The sequence below is a fragment of the Heterocephalus glaber genome, unplaced genomic scaffold (assembly GCF_053883595.1).
Source record: "Heterocephalus glaber isolate CG9 unplaced genomic scaffold, H.glaber_assembly_v1.0 deba00000122, whole genome shotgun sequence".
Taxonomy (NCBI): Eukaryota; Metazoa; Chordata; class Mammalia; order Rodentia; family Bathyergidae; genus Heterocephalus; species Heterocephalus glaber.
In genome coordinates this window covers 46457849-46474694 of record NW_028258138.1, presented here as the reverse complement: position 1 = coordinate 46474694, position 16846 = coordinate 46457849, and the positions used below count along the sequence as shown (strand labels likewise).

The 16846-nt window shown below is 34.7% G+C and overlaps 1 protein-coding gene across 1 annotated transcript; it reads right to left on the bottom strand.

Annotated features, from left to right (window-relative positions):
• Positions 1 to 320: 320 nt before the first annotated feature.
• LOC101702246 (olfactory receptor 5H19-like) lies at positions 321 to 1265 on the bottom strand. Its single transcript, XM_013077076.3, has one exon. The coding sequence runs from the start codon at positions 1263 to 1265 to the stop codon at positions 321 to 323; it is 945 nt and encodes a 314-aa protein (XP_012932530.1).
• Between the last annotated feature and the right edge of the window lie 15581 nt (positions 1266 to 16846).

Genomic DNA, 16846 nt, shown 5'->3' with positions numbered 1-16846 from the left:
CCAAGCTATACAATTGTATTAGTATCAAAGACATCGTACTGAACTCTTTTTCATTAGAATGACCTCATTTTAATAGTTAAAGCCACAATGAAGAGCATATAAACCAGTAAAATCCTTTTATTTGTTTTCTGTTGTAATTATTGTAGTACACTAAATAACATTTGATAAATATTTCTTGTATAATTTTGAAATACATATACAAATGTGTAGAGTCTAGGTTAATTATAATTGCAAAAACTTTGAACAGTGACCAAAATACAGTCACATTAAACTTGCACTTTGTGACTTTAACTAAAAGAGAACAGACTATAAAATGAGATTTAAATGCATCTCTTTAAGAATTTTGTGAGTGAATATATCACTTGCTTATTTCTCAGACTGTAGATAATCGGATTTAACACAGGAATGATAACAGTATAAAACAGAGAGACCATCATATCTTGATCATCTGCTTGTGGAGATGCAGGGTGCACATACATGAAGAGTAGAGGCCCATAGTACAGAGACACAGATAAGAGATGGGCTCCACAGGTGGAGAAAACTTTCCTTATGCCTTTGAATGACTTCTTTTTCAAAACTGTAAAGAGAACAAATGTGTAAGAGACAAGAACCATCGAAATAGTGAATACCTGGATTGAACCAGAGAAAATGAAAACAATTAGATAATTAAGAGAAGGATCAGTACAAGAAATCTTAAACAATGATATAATGTCACAATAAAAGTGATGTATTATGTTTGAATTACAGAAAGTTAATCTGAATAAAAAACCTTCATGAATTAAAGCATGAAGAAGACCACTTACAAATGACAAGACTAATAGACGTATGCATAGCTTATTGGTCATTATCATTGGATAGAGTAAAGGACTGCATATGGCTGCATATCGATCATAAGCCATTGCTGCCAAGAGAAAACATTCTGTAGTTGCACTGATATTAAAAGAAAAAAATTGTGCCATACATTCAGACAGAGAGATGATTTTACTCTTGGCAAAGAAGTTGACTAGCATCTTTGGAATCACAATAGATGATATAGATGCATCAACAAAGGCTAAACTCCCAAGGAAAAAGTACATGGGGATATGAAGATGAGGGTCTCTCCAGATGAGACCAATCAGACCAACATTCCCAACAACAGTGATGAGGTATATCACCAAGAACACCAGGAACAGGGGGATTTTCCACTGTAGTACATGTGTAAGTCCTGTCAGAACAAATTCTCTCAGCAAGGTTGCATTTTCCTTTTCCATGTTGTCACTGGACATCTTCTGAAATTAAATGTAGTGGATATAAAAGAGCATTAACTAAGCATTTATAATGAGAAACTGAAGGAGTAGAGGGGAAATAAAATCATACACTTATTGGAATGCCCCTTCAATTTTATTCAATATTAATATAATAGATGAAAGTTATTTTGGAGATTGAATAAGTATAGTAAATTCAATTATTTCTATTCATTATGGGCATGGATTAACATATTTAAAGAAAACAAGAGGTATTATAAGTGTATACTAAATTTGTGGAGACAGTGTTAACATGTTAGGATAATTCTAGGTTTGGGTATGGTTACTGAATCAAGGTAAAAGATATTTGAAGACCTGGATAATAAAATGAATTGAATGTTATAACAAAGATATTTTTCAAATAAACTACAGTGAAAAGTCTTTACTCACTAAAAACTTTAATTAAGGAATGTTATTTGAAAACATTTTAAATTAATTTTTAAATGAATTATGTGGCTGTGAGAAAATAGGTTGCATAGAGGAGAAACTGAAGTCGGTATTAGTAGTCAGAAATCTGGTATTGTTATCTAGACATTCCCAGACCATATTATATATCAGAATTGTCTGGGAATATTTGTTCAAAGTATAGATTATGAGATATTACTGTAGAAATTGATTCCGTATTTTTTAAATGAGGCCTAATAATCTGCATTTTAAAAACTCTCTTCAGTGACTTAGATGCATCTGCAGTGATTAGATCACATGTGATATGACATTGGGAGTGATGAGGAGAACAGATAGATAAAAAGGAATTCAAATATAGAATCATTTGTATGCATGGACATATGGCATGGAAAGGAATGGTTAGTGAAAGAGAAATAATTTGGTGACTGTGTAAATGATCATTAAAAATTGAGATTGAGAACTTAAAAATGCATTAGCAAAGTTGTGAAAAGTACATCTTCTGGACATCTAGATGACACACACTAGTAGGATGCCCTTATTAAAGCTTAACAATAATAAACATGTGGGAGTCATTAGGGTACTAAAGGTGGAGTTATGGATAATCCACACAAAGCAAAGAAAATAAGAGCAAGGACAATGCTATGGGCACTTATGTTAAAGAGGTTAAAAAGGGGATGAATTTCATTTACAATATTGACAATACTTGATCCTGTTTCTATAACATAGACTTAGGGTCAAGCAGACGCTATGACCTAATGTAGAGGCCAGAGAACTGGAAGTTTTCTATTCCATCATCCTTGCACATACAGTGAAGTGACTTTACTTAGATGTGTCCAGTGTATTTCACTAACCATAGATTGGTTTGGAATATGAAGAGAAGGAAACAAAGGTCCAGATACTAAAAGTCATTTTAGCAGCAAAGACAACCAAGGCAGCAATATCAAGACTCCAGCAAAAGCATCTTACATCTACAACAATGCACAGACAGTGTGAGCCATAGTATCTGAGGCTCAGTAGTAATTACAATTCTTCCTGAGCTAGAGTGTTTGGACATGATTTTAGATATTCTGACTGCTTTACTTCTTTCTATTCTTGCCCATTTTTCTAACCTATTACTCTAATCTCTCTAGAATTTCCATGTTAAGCCAATTTCCATTTAATAAATTTTCTTTTGTAGCCAAGGCTGGCTCCAAGAAGAGTCAAAGGAGTCACAAGAAAGTGATACTGAGCAGAATAAAACTGGAAAGTTGAATCTTATGATCCTAAAGAAGAAAAAAATATTAAGAGTGACAAAGTAGAGTACAGTGGCAAATGCCAAAATAAATGCTTTAGTGGGAAAAAAGAGTGAATAGAGATTACTAGGTGCTGAAATTAAGAAATTTTATTGGCTTTTGTGAAACCAGTTTCCCCTATGTGATAGAGGTCAGAAAACAGTAGGAAATGAATGGAAAATAAATGGAACCACAGTGAAAGGAATGATACTGAATTTTCTAAGAAATGTGAAGGACTGCTGACATTTGTCTATTGCTGATAGACTACTATAATGTTTCTCCTGTAGAACATTTTAATAAAAGTTTTTAAGCAAGAAGGTAAGTGAGAAAAGAGAAAAGGAAGGTATCAAAAAGAGAAAAAGAATAGGAAAAAATAGAAAGAAACTTGAGTGGATGAAAAGAGAGAGGAAGTGAGAAGAAAAATAGGCAAAGTGCAACAAAGTCATAGATGGATGAGTGTAGGAAAAACAGGTCAAAGAATAGATAGGAAGAACAAGAGAAAGACTGGAAAAATAAAACTTTAGATCAAATATTTACTAAATATTGGTAAACCTGGGAGTGTTTTCATTTTCCTTTCAATTAAATCTGTTTATTTTCCTATTCATATGTATTTTAAAAAACAGACTAGACTATGGTTTTAATTTTCACTTCATAAAGTTGTACTGTTGATATATTGTCACTGCTTGAAAATTATGTACAAAATTTAAACCTTACTTTACCTTGGTCATAACAATAATTGCAATCGAATTTCTCTAGAAATCTTGCTGGTGTTATTTGTGAGAACGTCTTCTTCACCAACTGTTTCTGTTTTATTTTGTCTTAGCAGAAGAAAATTGAGCCGAAGACTGAGTGCAGTATCTTGGTGACTTAACACCAATCTTGCCAATTGTTTTTTTTTGTTTTTTTTCTTTTTTGTTTTTTTTTTGGTACCAAGGATTCAACTTGGGTCCTTGCGCTTGCGCAGCAGGTGGCGAAACTACTGAGCTAAATCCCCGGCCCAAATCTTTAAAATTGTTAAGTGAATGTTTCCATGGAATACATTTCTTCTATGTAATCAAAAAAAATCACAAAACATTTTTGCAAATTTTCTTTGTGTGCATATGTTTATGCACATATATACACACATATAAAGTCATATCAGTATAATTGAAGAAACATATTTTACATTATATATTTTTTTGAATAAGATATATACATATTATTACAAAAAATTTGTTTGAAAAGGATGGCAGTATAATAGAACTAATATTTAAATTAATGACCTTAGAAATTTTAATCAGAGATTGTGACTGATTTAAAAATGGTCTTTTTTGTTAGAATTGTCATAAAAATTGCCTATAGAAGAGTCATTTATGATTGGATACTGAAGCCCAATTTTAAATAAGCATTCTAGTCAAAGTGTAAAATCATTATTTTAGGTTAGAGATAATAAAACATCATAAAAGGAAATAATTCAGTTTAAGCTATTTTGTTTATTCATATTTGTCCAGAAACAAAATATACAGGTAACTCAAATTTTATTGTCATTTATACCCAGTTATGTTGGAAACCTGTAAACCAAATATAAAATTTTTTTTTGCTTAAATTCTTTTATTGACACATTTCAGGTATACAATACATTTACATTTATCATTGGGTGCTTGTACCTGTACATGATGTATCTTGGGTCTTATTTTTTCCCCATTACCTGTGTGCCTTTGACCGCCTCCACCCTTCCCTATTTACAAAGACTTTGTTTCCATTTTTCTCTTCTCTCATAATTTTTCCTTTCCCTTCTTTCCTTTCCCCTTCCCCTCCCACTTCCCATACCCCTTTGGACCTTTTCTTCCTATTTAAAAGTATCAATTATTCATTTTAATCATTTTAATTTTTATTTACACTTTCAGTTTCTCATGTGTAAAATTATTTTTAAAAACATTTTAAACTTATAATATAAACAATAATGGGCATTACAGAAACAATTTCTTTCTTACCTAAGTCTTAAAAGCAACTGCAGAGATCCCTAAAAAGTGTAAGGTTTTGTAAATCAGAAAAAGTAGTACAGGAATGACAAAAACATGTGTAACAATTCTTTTGATAATGATTCATTTTTGGTTTTCATTCTCACACACAAAAAAATGTTGTTTATATAAGTTTGCTGTCAAGACAAGATTTGACCAATTGCACAACCATCTGTTTTCCCAGAAGACAGACTAGGAATAGAAATTCCTATGAGGGAGTCCTAGGATTCCCTGTAGGACAAAATGAAGCTGTTCTAGTGGGTGCTGTGGATTTGGACATGTATGAGAAATCCAAGTTTCCCATACAGTATTATAGATTTTAAAATCATAAGTATCCATTTGCTGAAAAACTCTAGTTTTATAATTGAAGTTGTACTTTGCAATACTATTTTTCACCAAAAAAACCACTTCCAACAAATTTAGGCAAACTTTAAAATATACATAAAATTTCTTGCTGTGAGGACTTTGATTAGTTTGGTTTTGTCAGAGCTAATAAAAACAATTTTTAAAAGGCTAATGATCTAGATTTCCTTCAGGAGCAAATCCAAAGTAAAGTTCCCCTCCTCATGTAAGCAGAGCACATATACCTGTCCCTTAGACTTTAAGCAGAAATCTAGTAGGCAAAGGAGAAGGGAAAACAGAAGGCTTCAGTGAAAGGTGGCCTAGGTCTACACTTCTCAAACTTCAATGGCTCAAAATATCATGGAGTTCTTATTAAAAGGCAGATTCTATCTCAGTAGTAATGGTTGAGGCTCAGGAGGCTTCCTTTTTAGTAAGGTGATGGCTATGGACAAAGAGCTGTCATTCATTACTGGAGGGCTGAAATGACAGAGAGAGTCTTTAACATTAGGGAATGAAAATATTCTAATGTGACTATCACTACATAGAGAGCAGCAGGAAGGAGCCCGCTGGGGCCAGGAAAGTTAGCATAGGTGGGATTGTATGGGGACTCAGAGTTTAGATAAAGAACTTTGTTCTTTGCCTCAACTTTACATAAACTATTGGGGGGTTTTGAATATGGTGGAAATATGTTCATATTTTCCTCTCAAAAATTAACAGAGAATATGATTTTATGTATAACTTTATTATCATTCACTAAACACACACATATACAAAAATCAAAATTATTCAAAGAAAAGCAATGTAAGAGAAAAACTATAATAATATTCAAATATACTAGAACTCAACCAAAGCAAAACTGAAAAGGACTTAAACATTTTTCCAATAATTTAAAAAAAGTCTCAAGCATTAACAAGACATCAAAGGATGTGATTTGTTTTAGAAAGATTTTCAAAACTAATATTGAACAAATAGTGGTCTGGAAAAAATTCAAATTAGCTAGTAGACTTCACATAGGCCAAATTATTTTTAATTTACATTTATATTTCATGGAAATATAATCTGAGAAATATGTTATTAGGCAATTTCAACCAATGTGTATTGCAAAGTACCACACAGAGTGCCAACTTCTAAGTGCAAACTGAGAAAGTATACGTCAATCATCTGTGATGGTTCCTTGATATTATCCAAACATTCAGTTAAATACGAGATACATGAGGCTACCACTAGCATAGCAGCCCACTGTTGTACAGTAAAATCTTTTATATAAGTAGGATTATGCACTAAGGGATGAAAAGTACAGCATGTTATGATAAGTACCTGTAACAGTCATTTATCACACTATCAAGTACTGTGTACTGTACATAGTTGTATGTGCTTCTTCTAGAAACACACCCTTCTCTCCTTTCATATCAGTGACTCTTCCTTCCCAACCCACTGATGAGCTTCAGCCTGATCTCTATCTACATCTTTTCCTATAGTTTTAAACACTATCTATATATGGATTCTTTCCAGATTCCAGCCTGTAACTCTGATCTCTCCCCTTCCCCTCCTGCCATGCCTACCCCTTTGAACTTTTCTTCCTATTTCAAATTATCAATTATTTGCTTTAATCATTTTAATCCTTAATTACACTTTCAGTTTCTCACGCTAGAGAAATTATTCGGTATTTACACATATGAGTCCTATTTATTTCACTTAAGAATATGGTCTCAATATGCATCCATTTAGCTGTAAATGTCTCTAGTTTCTCATTCTTTATGGCTGAGTAGTACTCCATTTTATTTTTTTTTAAAACCCACGTCTTCTTTACACAGCTTCCAGTTGATGGGCACTTGGGCTGTTTCCAAGCTTTAGCTATTACAAACTGTGCCACCATAAACATGGGTGCACATATATCACTGTGGTATGATTCTTTTAATTCTTTTGGGAAGATACTCAGTAGGAGGACAGCTGGGTCAAATGGGACCTCTAAGCCTAGTTCTTGAGGTATCTCCATACTGATTTCCACTGTGGTTTCACCAGTCGGCACTCCCACCAACAATGGAGAAGTGTTCCTTTCTCCCCACACCCCCATCAGCAATTGTTCTTGGTTGATTTCTTGATAACAGCCATTCTTTCTGGGGTGAGGTGGAATTTCAGTGTTGTTTCAATCTGCATCTCTCAAGTAACCAGTGATGTTGAACATTTTTTCATATATTTATTTGCTGCTTTTACTTCTTTATCTGAGAAATCTCTGTTCATTTCAGATGCCCATTTTTGAATTGGGTCTTTGAATTTGAGGAGTCTGATTTTTTTCAGTTCTTTATATATTCTAGATAGTACTCCTTTGTCTAAGGTACAGCTGCTGAAAATTCTTTCCCATGTTGTAGGTTGTCTCTTAGCTCTGTTGGTGGTTTCTCTTGCAGTGCAGAAGCTTTTTAATAAGATGAGATCCTAGTTGTTGATTCTTTTTTCTATTTCCAATGCTACTGAAGTTTTGTTCATAAAGACTTTTCCTATGCCAATGTCTTCAAAAGTTCTACCTACCTTATCTTCCAGCAAATTTAGTGTTTCTTTCTTAATATTTAGATCTATAATGCACTTGGATTTTAGTTTAGTGCATGTGATAAGTATGGGTCTAGTTTTAATCTTTGGCAGGTTGAAACCCAGTTTTTCCAACACCATTTATTAAATAGGCTATCTCCTCCAGTGAGGGTGGTTGGCTCCTTTGTCAAAGATGAGGTGGATGAGTGTGTCTGGAGTTGTTTCTGCATCTTCTAATCTGTTCCACTGATCCTGAGATCTTTTTCTTTGCCAGTAACATGCTGTTTTATCACAGTAGCTTTGTAGCATAGTTTCAAGTTGAATATTGTGATACTCCATACCATGTCTCTGTTGCCTAGAATTGCTTTTGCTATTCTAGGTCTCTTCTGGTTCCAAATGAATTTTTGGATTGTTTTCTCTAGTTCTATGAAATATATTTTTGGAATTTCAATTTGCATTGCATTAAATCTATATAGTAGTTTTAGGAGTATAACCATTTTTGCTATATTGGTTCTTCCTACACAGGAATAAGGGTTGTTTTTCCATTTTCTTATATCCTCCTGGATCACCTTTTTCAGAGTGCTGCAGTTTTCAGGGTAGAGGTCTTTTGTTTCCTTTGTTAGATTGATTCCTAGATATTTCATTTTTTTGGATGCTATTGTAACAGGAATTGTTTCCATAATTTCTCACTGAGCCTATTATTTGTGTATAAAAAGGCTACTGTTTTTTGATTGTTGACCATATATTGAGCTACTCTACTGAATCTGTCAATTAAGTCTAGAAGTCTTTTGGCTGAGTATTTTGGGCCTTATATGTAAAGTATCATATCGTCAGCAAATAAGGACAGTTTAACTTCTTCCTTTCCTATCTTTATTCCTTTTATTTCTTTCCCTTTTCTAATTGCTGTGGCTAATGTTTCTAGAACAATATTGAACAGGAGTGGGGATAGTGGGCATCCTTGTCTTGTTCCTGATTTTAGCATGAAAGTTTTCAGTTTTTGACCATTTAGTATGATGTTGGCTGTTGGTTTTTCATAGATAGCCTTAACCAGGTTGAGATAAAAACCTTCTATTCCAATTTTCTATATCATTTTTATCATGAATGGGCATTGGATTTTGTCAAATGCCTTTTCTGCATCTAAGATCATATGGTTTTTGTCCTTGACTCTGTTAATATAGCATATTATATTTATAGATTTATGAATGTTGAATCATCCTTGCATCCCTGGGATAAATCCAACTTGGTCAGGATGTATGATGTTCTTGATGACCCTCTGTATTCTGTTTGCCAGTATCTTGTTGAGGATTTTTGCATCTGTTTTCATTAGGGAGATTGGTCTACAGTTCTCTTTTTTGGTTAGGTGTTTCCCTGGTTTTGGAATCAAAGTTACACTTGCTTCCAGGAATCAATTTGCAAGCCTTGCTTCCCTTTCAATTTCCTTGATGAGTTTAAAGAGTAATGGTGATAGTTCTTCTTTAAATACCTTATAGAACTCAGCAGTGAATCCATCAGGACCTGGGCTTTTCTTTGTTGGTAAATTTTTTATTACATTTTCAATTTCACTCATTGTAATTGGCGTGTTTAAAATTTCTATATCTTCTTCATTTAACTTTGCCAATTCATATGTAATTAGGAATCTGTCCATTTCTTCTGTGTTTTCCATTTTATTAGAGAACATGTTCTCAAAGTAGGCATTGATGATACTCTGGATTTCTGCTGAGTCTGTTGTGACTTTGCCTTTTTCATTCTTAATAGCATGAATTTGAGCCTTTCCTTTCCTTTTTTTGATAAGGTTGACTAAGAGTTTATCTATTATATTTATTCTTTCAAAAAACCAACTCTTTGATTCATTGACTTTTGTATCATTCTATTCATCTCCATTGCATTGATTTCTGCTTTGATCTTTATAATTTTCTCTCTTGTATGAACTTTGGGTTTGTTGTGTGCCACAGACCAGCTGCAGTCGATGCAGGGTAGGAAGGGGAGAGGTCTCAGGCCGGCAAGTGAGGAAAGAACCTTCGCAAGCAATGTGCAGGTTCCCTCTCTTTTAAAATTTTTTACCATAAATCTATAATTATTATTTCTCTGGGGGCATCATTAGGTAAGTGCATCTGTTCCTGGGCAGTTACCCATTCCCCATTTCCAAGAGCATATCCATAGTGATTTTCTTCTTTTGTCTATGTGAATGACCTAATTCTGTTTTGACCTTATCTTCATATTTCATTTTCCACAGTAAATAATCCCCTCCAGGTAGGCAGGTTTCTGCTACCTGTTGCCAATCATATGGAGTCATCCATTTCCCTCCTAAGGTTTCTAGCAAAGTCATAGTATAGGGAGAAGAAGCCCCGCAAGAATGTACAGCAGCTTTAATTTCTTTTAGCAGTTTAAAAGGTAAAGGTTCCCATGCCAGCTCATAGTCCCAGTCTGTGTCAAAGATGACAGGAAAACAGGAGAAAGTGGCATCACCCGCCACAGTAGCTTCACGAACAGCTCCTGCAAAGCCGACCTGATTTGGTGGTGGAGGAAAATGTTGCCTGCGAGCCTTACCTTTAGATTTTTTTAGGGCTGCACAAAGCTGTGGGCTGCAAAGATGGCCAATCAGGATCGTGATATCGAGCTGCTTGTTCCTCTAAATCCTTCTCCTTAGAAGGAGACAAAAGCTCATCTGAATCATTTTCATTTTCTAATACACCATAAATGGAAGGAGGTTTTTTAGTCTTTAACAGTGGAGTTTCCTCTGTGGGTGCTGAAGGAAAAGTATCTGAGGGACAAGAATTAATCATAGGAGAGCCCATAGATTGATTAATCACAGACCAATAAGAGAAAGCATTAACAGGCGTTTTTTCTGGCCCATATTCAGTATAATATTTCTGTATGTCTTTTCCCACACATCCCCAAGTATCCACGTCCAAAGTTCCTTCATCTGGGAACCAAGGACAACATTCCTGAATGAAATCCAGGAAGGCTGATAAATCTTTGGTAGCAACCTTAACCTTATGAGATTGCAAACAGTGTTGTAAAATATCAACAAAGAGTCCTCTTTCTTTAGACTCCTTGTGGCCCATTATCTTCTCTATAAGTTCTGACTATTCACCCTTCTCTAACGCCTACTCTTTTTCTCTGAGTGCAGGGCCTGCAGTGCCCTATGGGGTGAAGGCCGCCCAAGACCGAACTACAATTGATTACCCCCCTTACCTGCCCCACATTGGGCACCACCTGCCGCAGACCAGCTGCAGTCGATGCAGGGTAGGAAGGGGAGAGGTCTCGGGCCAGCGAGTGAGAAAAGAAACTTCGCAAGCAATGTGCAGGTTCCCTCTGAGAAGTCTCAGGGTCTGATTTATTTTTATATCTTTAAGCAATGGCTAGGAGGCATTGGGCGGAACATATTTACATTTTAGGTTGCCTTAGCAATTTCTATAGAAGTAAAGGTTATTTTTTGCTAAACAAAGTATATTTTTCCTAAGCTGATTCATTTCATTGAACATCATGAATACATTTTAAAAATTACAATTGTCCCCTTATTTACCCACACCTAAGCAGAACAGAAGGTAACTTAATCAAAATCTCTATATCAGCGGGGGTACAAGCAAGATTTAGTTAATTAAATGTCAAACTTGTGGTCATCAGCTGGCCCTTGAGAAACTGCACAATGGTTAATATAGTTTGCTATTAGCTCTCTATTTTTTCTATACCTCTGTTCATCTTGTTTAAATGTTATTTGCGTTCATGGTCCATGAGCAGGAGATGTTTACAGTACTTTGAGAAAAACTGAGTAACTTGTCTCCTTAGTGTATTTTTCTGTCTTAACTTTCTTTCTATTTCCCATTTCCCACTGTGTCTTACATCTAAAATCTGTCCTTTCAATCTCTTTATAAGACCCCTTTAGTAAAAAGAAAGTCATCAATAGAAGAAAGGAGTTATAGTAGCAGGAAAACAGAGGGAGTTTTAGGAGAGGTTTCTTTAGAAGTGGATGTGGCAATAGAACTGAGAGAAACAGGAATTTGGGACTTGTGAGCCAGATCAGATTTCAATACAACATTGCCAATTTGCCTCATGGAGAATATGTTGTTAGTCACAAATACAATGATTCCTGTGACCAGAGTAACAATTGTAAACATTAGGGCAAGAAAAAATAAAACATGAGGGTACGATGTGTTCCACCCTCCTTTTCCCCCAGCTGGAACTTTGTCAAGCAGCATTGGAGGTCGGTCGGGCTTCGCCAGTTGTGCTCTTCTTTTACTAGGAGCCTGAGGCTCTGCATTAGGTTATTTAACTGAGTTCTATCTGTTGTCCTAATATGGGCATTCACTGCTATGAATTTCCCATGTAGAACTGCTTTCATTGTGTCCCACAGATTCCTGTATGTTATACTGGCATGATCATTTACTTGTAGAAACTGTCTAATTTCTTCTTTAATTTCCTCTGTGGCCCATTGGTTGTTCAGGAGGGTGTTATTCAATTTCCATGTGTTTGTGAGAGTTTTGCAGTTTCTTATGTCATTGATCTCCAATTTTATTGCACTATTGTCTGATAATATACAGGGGGTAACTTCAATTCTTTTACATTTACTTAGACATGTCCTATGAGCTAGCATGTGGTCTATTTTGGAGAATAACCCATGTGCAGCCAAAAAGAATGTGTATTTTTATTTTTGGGTGGAACCCTCTGTAAACACCTATTAAGTCCATTTGTTCAGTAGCTGGGTCCAGTTCTAGAATTTTATTGCTAATTTTTGTCTAGATGATCTCTCTATTTGTGATAATGGGGTATTGAGGTCCCCCACTACAATTGTATTAGAGCTTATTTGGTTTTTCATGTCCATTTATATTTGTTTTGTATAGTTGGAGGCATTCATATTAGGTGCATATGTATTTATGATTGTCATCGCTTCCTCTTGGATTGTTCCTTCACAAGGATGGAGTGACCATCTTTGTCTCTCTTAATTAGTTTTGCTTTGAAATCTTTGAAATTTTATTTGTTTGCAAATAAAATTGCTAACCCTGCTTTTGTCTGGGTTCCTGTCTCATGGAGAACTTTTTTCCATCCTTTTACTTTCAGTCTATGTATTTCTTTTTTGAGTTAAGTGTGTTTCTTGTATAAAGCATATTGCTGGATTTTGTTTCTTAATCCATTCTGCCAGTCTATTTCTTTTGATTGGTGAATTGAGATCATTAATGTTAATATTTAAAAATGATAGTTATTGACTCATCCTTGTCATGATGTTTTACTATTATTGGCTCTTTTATTTCTTATTTTTCCCCCTTTTCCCTTTAGTTTCTTACCTTGCCTGCTGGATTCCCTCTTTTGGGTCTCATGGAGTTGTGACCTTCATTGTCTTTTTCTATGATGTTGCTTAGAATTGTTTAGAGTGCTGGTTAGGTGTTCATGAAATTTTTCAGGTGTTCTTTGTTGTGGAAGTATCTAATATCCCCATCAATTTTGAAAAATAATTTTGCAGAATACAAAAGCTTAGGTTGGAAGTTATTTTCTTTTAGGGCTTGAAATATGTCACACCAGGTTCTCCATGATTTGAGGGTTTGTCTTGAGAAATCTGCCATGATTCTGATGGAATTTCCTTTGTAGGTGATTTATTTCTTTTCTCTATCTGCGTGTAGGATTTTGTTCTTCTGTTGGGTTTCTGGGACCTGGACTATTATGTCTATGTATAGAATTTTTTTGATCATGGCTAGTTGGAGTTCTACATGCTTCACTTATCTGTGTGTCCAACTCTCCATCTCTATCTGGGAAGTTTTCCACTATTACTTCTGTGAACAATTTTTTTATGTCTATTGTATGTTCTTTTTTTCCCATTAAGTTTATTGGTACATTTCAGGTATAAAATACAGTTACATCTATCATTGGGATCTAGTACCATTACATGAGTATCTTGCTTCTTATTTTTTCCCCTTTCCCCTGCCCTCCCTTCACACCCTCCACCCTTCCCTATTTGCAAAGACCTTGTTTCCTATTTTTTCTTTTCTCATATTTTTTCTTTTCCCTTTTTTCCTTTCCCCTACCCATCCCACTTCCCCTGCACCTTTAGACCTTTTCTTCCTGTTACACAATATCAACTATACATTTTTAAAATTACAATATCAAGACCTAGGAGACATTATTACAGATTTTACAGAATTTAAAAGGTTATAGAAAGCATATTACAAAAATCTTTTTTGAAATAAATTTGACAACTTCTAAGAAGTACCTTGGAAGACAAATTAATGAAACTAACTCTGGAGGAAATTTAAAATTTGAATACCACCTATTAAAGAAAGTATATTCCTAGCTTGAAAACCTACCTATATGACAACAGCAGGCTCATAAACATTTTAACTGATATATTATATCAAACAATTAAAGCAGTAAAAAGAAGGAACACTTCTCCCCTCATTTTAGGAACTCAACATTGTGCTAATCCTAAAACTGGATAAAGATAATAGAAGAAAAAAGTATGAACATAGATAGAAATTTGTTTAACAAAACAAACTATTAGAAGGCAGAGCTGGCAGTATGTAGAAAGTGGTTTTGTTATAGGGATGGCAGTGTTGGTTCAGCATTGGAAGATCCACCCCCAAAAGTCATCATTTTAACAGAGAAAAGGAAAAAGCCATATGATCCTGTCACTAGTTGGAGAAAAAGTATTGGAGTAAATTCTACAGCTGTTCATGGTAAGAGCTATCAGGAGACTGGAAGTAGAACAGAAACTTCTCAACAGATTAAAGATATGTACTCCATACTTCTAGCGAGAATGCCTTATATGAATGGAGAATATACAATGCTTTCTCCCTAAGGTGGGGAACAAGGGCAGATATGCTTACTCTTTATCTGTCCATTAAACTTTGAAACCTAGTCCCAACCAAAATAGTCTGGCAATAAAATGACACAACTAGGATAGGATTGGCAAGGTAGAAGCAAAAATCTTTCTATGTAGATGAAATGATCATCTACAGAGAAAATACTAAGAAATCTCTAGGAGCTCCTAGAACTTGTACTTGAATTTAGCAGGATTAGAAAACACAAGGTATACATAAAAATTCAGGTCTGTGTATATTTTCTATAAATGAAGAATTGGATATTGAAATTTAAAAGTTGTGTAGGAGTACAAAGGACCTAGAAAAATTAAAAACAAAAACAGTGTTGGAAGACGTTTATTACCTAATTTTAAGACTTCTTTTAAAGCTACAGTAATCAAGGCAGTGTTGGTGTAAGGAAAGACATATAGATCATTGGAATAAAACAGAGAATCTAGAAATAGAACCACACATATATGGTCCACTGAGTTTTGAAAGATTATTTAACATTAGAGTTTTATAGAATATAAACTCAATTCAAGAGCCGAGGAAGAGATAGTGCTTTCAGCAAATGGCACTAGAACACCTGGTATCCGTATATAAAAAATTAACCTCAAGCCTTTTTTTCCATACATGAAAATAACTTGAAAGTATCTATAAACCTAAATATGAAAGCCTAAAGGTATAAAACTTTAAGAAGAAATTATAAGGGAAAGTGTTTATGAATTCAGTGTAGGCAAGAACTACCTAGTATACAAAAGACATGATGTATAAAAGAAAAAACTTGATAAATGAGATTCCATCAAAATTTAGAACTTTAAATGACATCATTAAAATGAAAAGTAGTACTTAAACAGACCATATTTATAATGCATATAACCTATGAGCAGAATATATAAAGAATTCTTAGAGCTCATTAATAGACAACCCAATTAAAAAGCAGACATAAGAAGATGATAAATAGCCAGTACAGAACAAGGAAAGTTGTGCACCTCTAGAACCAGAAAAATACTAACCAGTACAATAATAAGATTGAATTATACACTCATTAGGGAGATGAAGTTAAAAGTTTTAAAAGCCTTGTCATGACTTTTTCTTTTTGTTGGATTCTCCCCCTTTGCTTTTAATTTGTCACTCCCAGTGGATTCATTCTGCTGGGTTTCCTGGGGTTGTGATCCTCGTTGTCTTTTACTAGAGTATTGTCTAAAATTTTTTGGAGTGCCGGTTTGATATTCATGAAGTTCCTGAGGTGCTCTTTGTCATGAAAGTATCTTATTTTTCCACCAATTTTGAAAGATAGTTTTGCAGGGTACATCAATCTGGGTTGAAGGCTGTTTTTCTTTAAGACTTGAAATACATCACTCCAAACTCTTCTTGCCTTGAGTGTTTACATTGAGAAGTCTGCTGTGACTCTGATGGGCTTTCCTTTGTATGTGATTTGTTTCTTTTCTCTCACTGCTTGTAGAATTTTGTTCTTCTGTTAGATTTCTGGAATCCTAACTATTATATGCCTATGTGTAGATTTTTTTTGATTAAGGCTAGCTGGAGTCCTATATGCCTCACTTATCTGTATGTCAAATTCTTTTCCCCTCCTTGGGAAGTTTTCTGCCATCACTTCTGTGAAGAGTTTTTTGATATCATCTGCATTCTCTCCTCTTTCTTCATTGACTCCAATCATTCTTATGCTATTCTTCGCATCATCTAGCAGCTGCTGGATTGATTTCTTGTGTTTCTTTAGAATTTGAAAGCAATTTTTCTTTTCCTGGCCACTAATTGCAACCTTTTCTTCTATATCTGAAATTCTATCCTCACATTGGTTCATTCTGCTGCACAGACTTTCAATGGAATTTTTAATCTCTTAGAAATCTGTTTGTATCTGTTTTATGGATTCCATTTCTTTCCTATATTGGGATTCCATCATGTTCCTCAGCTCCTCTACTTTTTTTAATCTGTATCCTCTCTAGATTTATTGATCATGTGTTGCACCATGAGCAAAATCTTTGCTGTTATCTGAGTAATTATTTCTGATTTCATTTTTCCCAGATCCTCTTTTGTTGCCAGTTCAGAGAGTCCAGGTGGTTGAATACCAGATTGTTCCATCTCGTTTCCCTTTGAGGTTGCTGTAGGTGCTCCAGAAGTCTGTTTTTGAGGCTTGTTGACCTGTCTTCACATTTCCACGGGGTGGGGGGGTGCTTCTGGCCCCCATGTGGCTCAGCTTCTCTGCCCTAGGACCT

Bases quoted from the DNA above. Each gene is read 5' to 3' on its own strand.
- LOC101702246 (XM_013077076.3), bottom strand. From the start codon at position 1,265: ATGTCCAGTGACAACATGGAAAAGGAAAATGCAACCTTGCTGAGAGAA.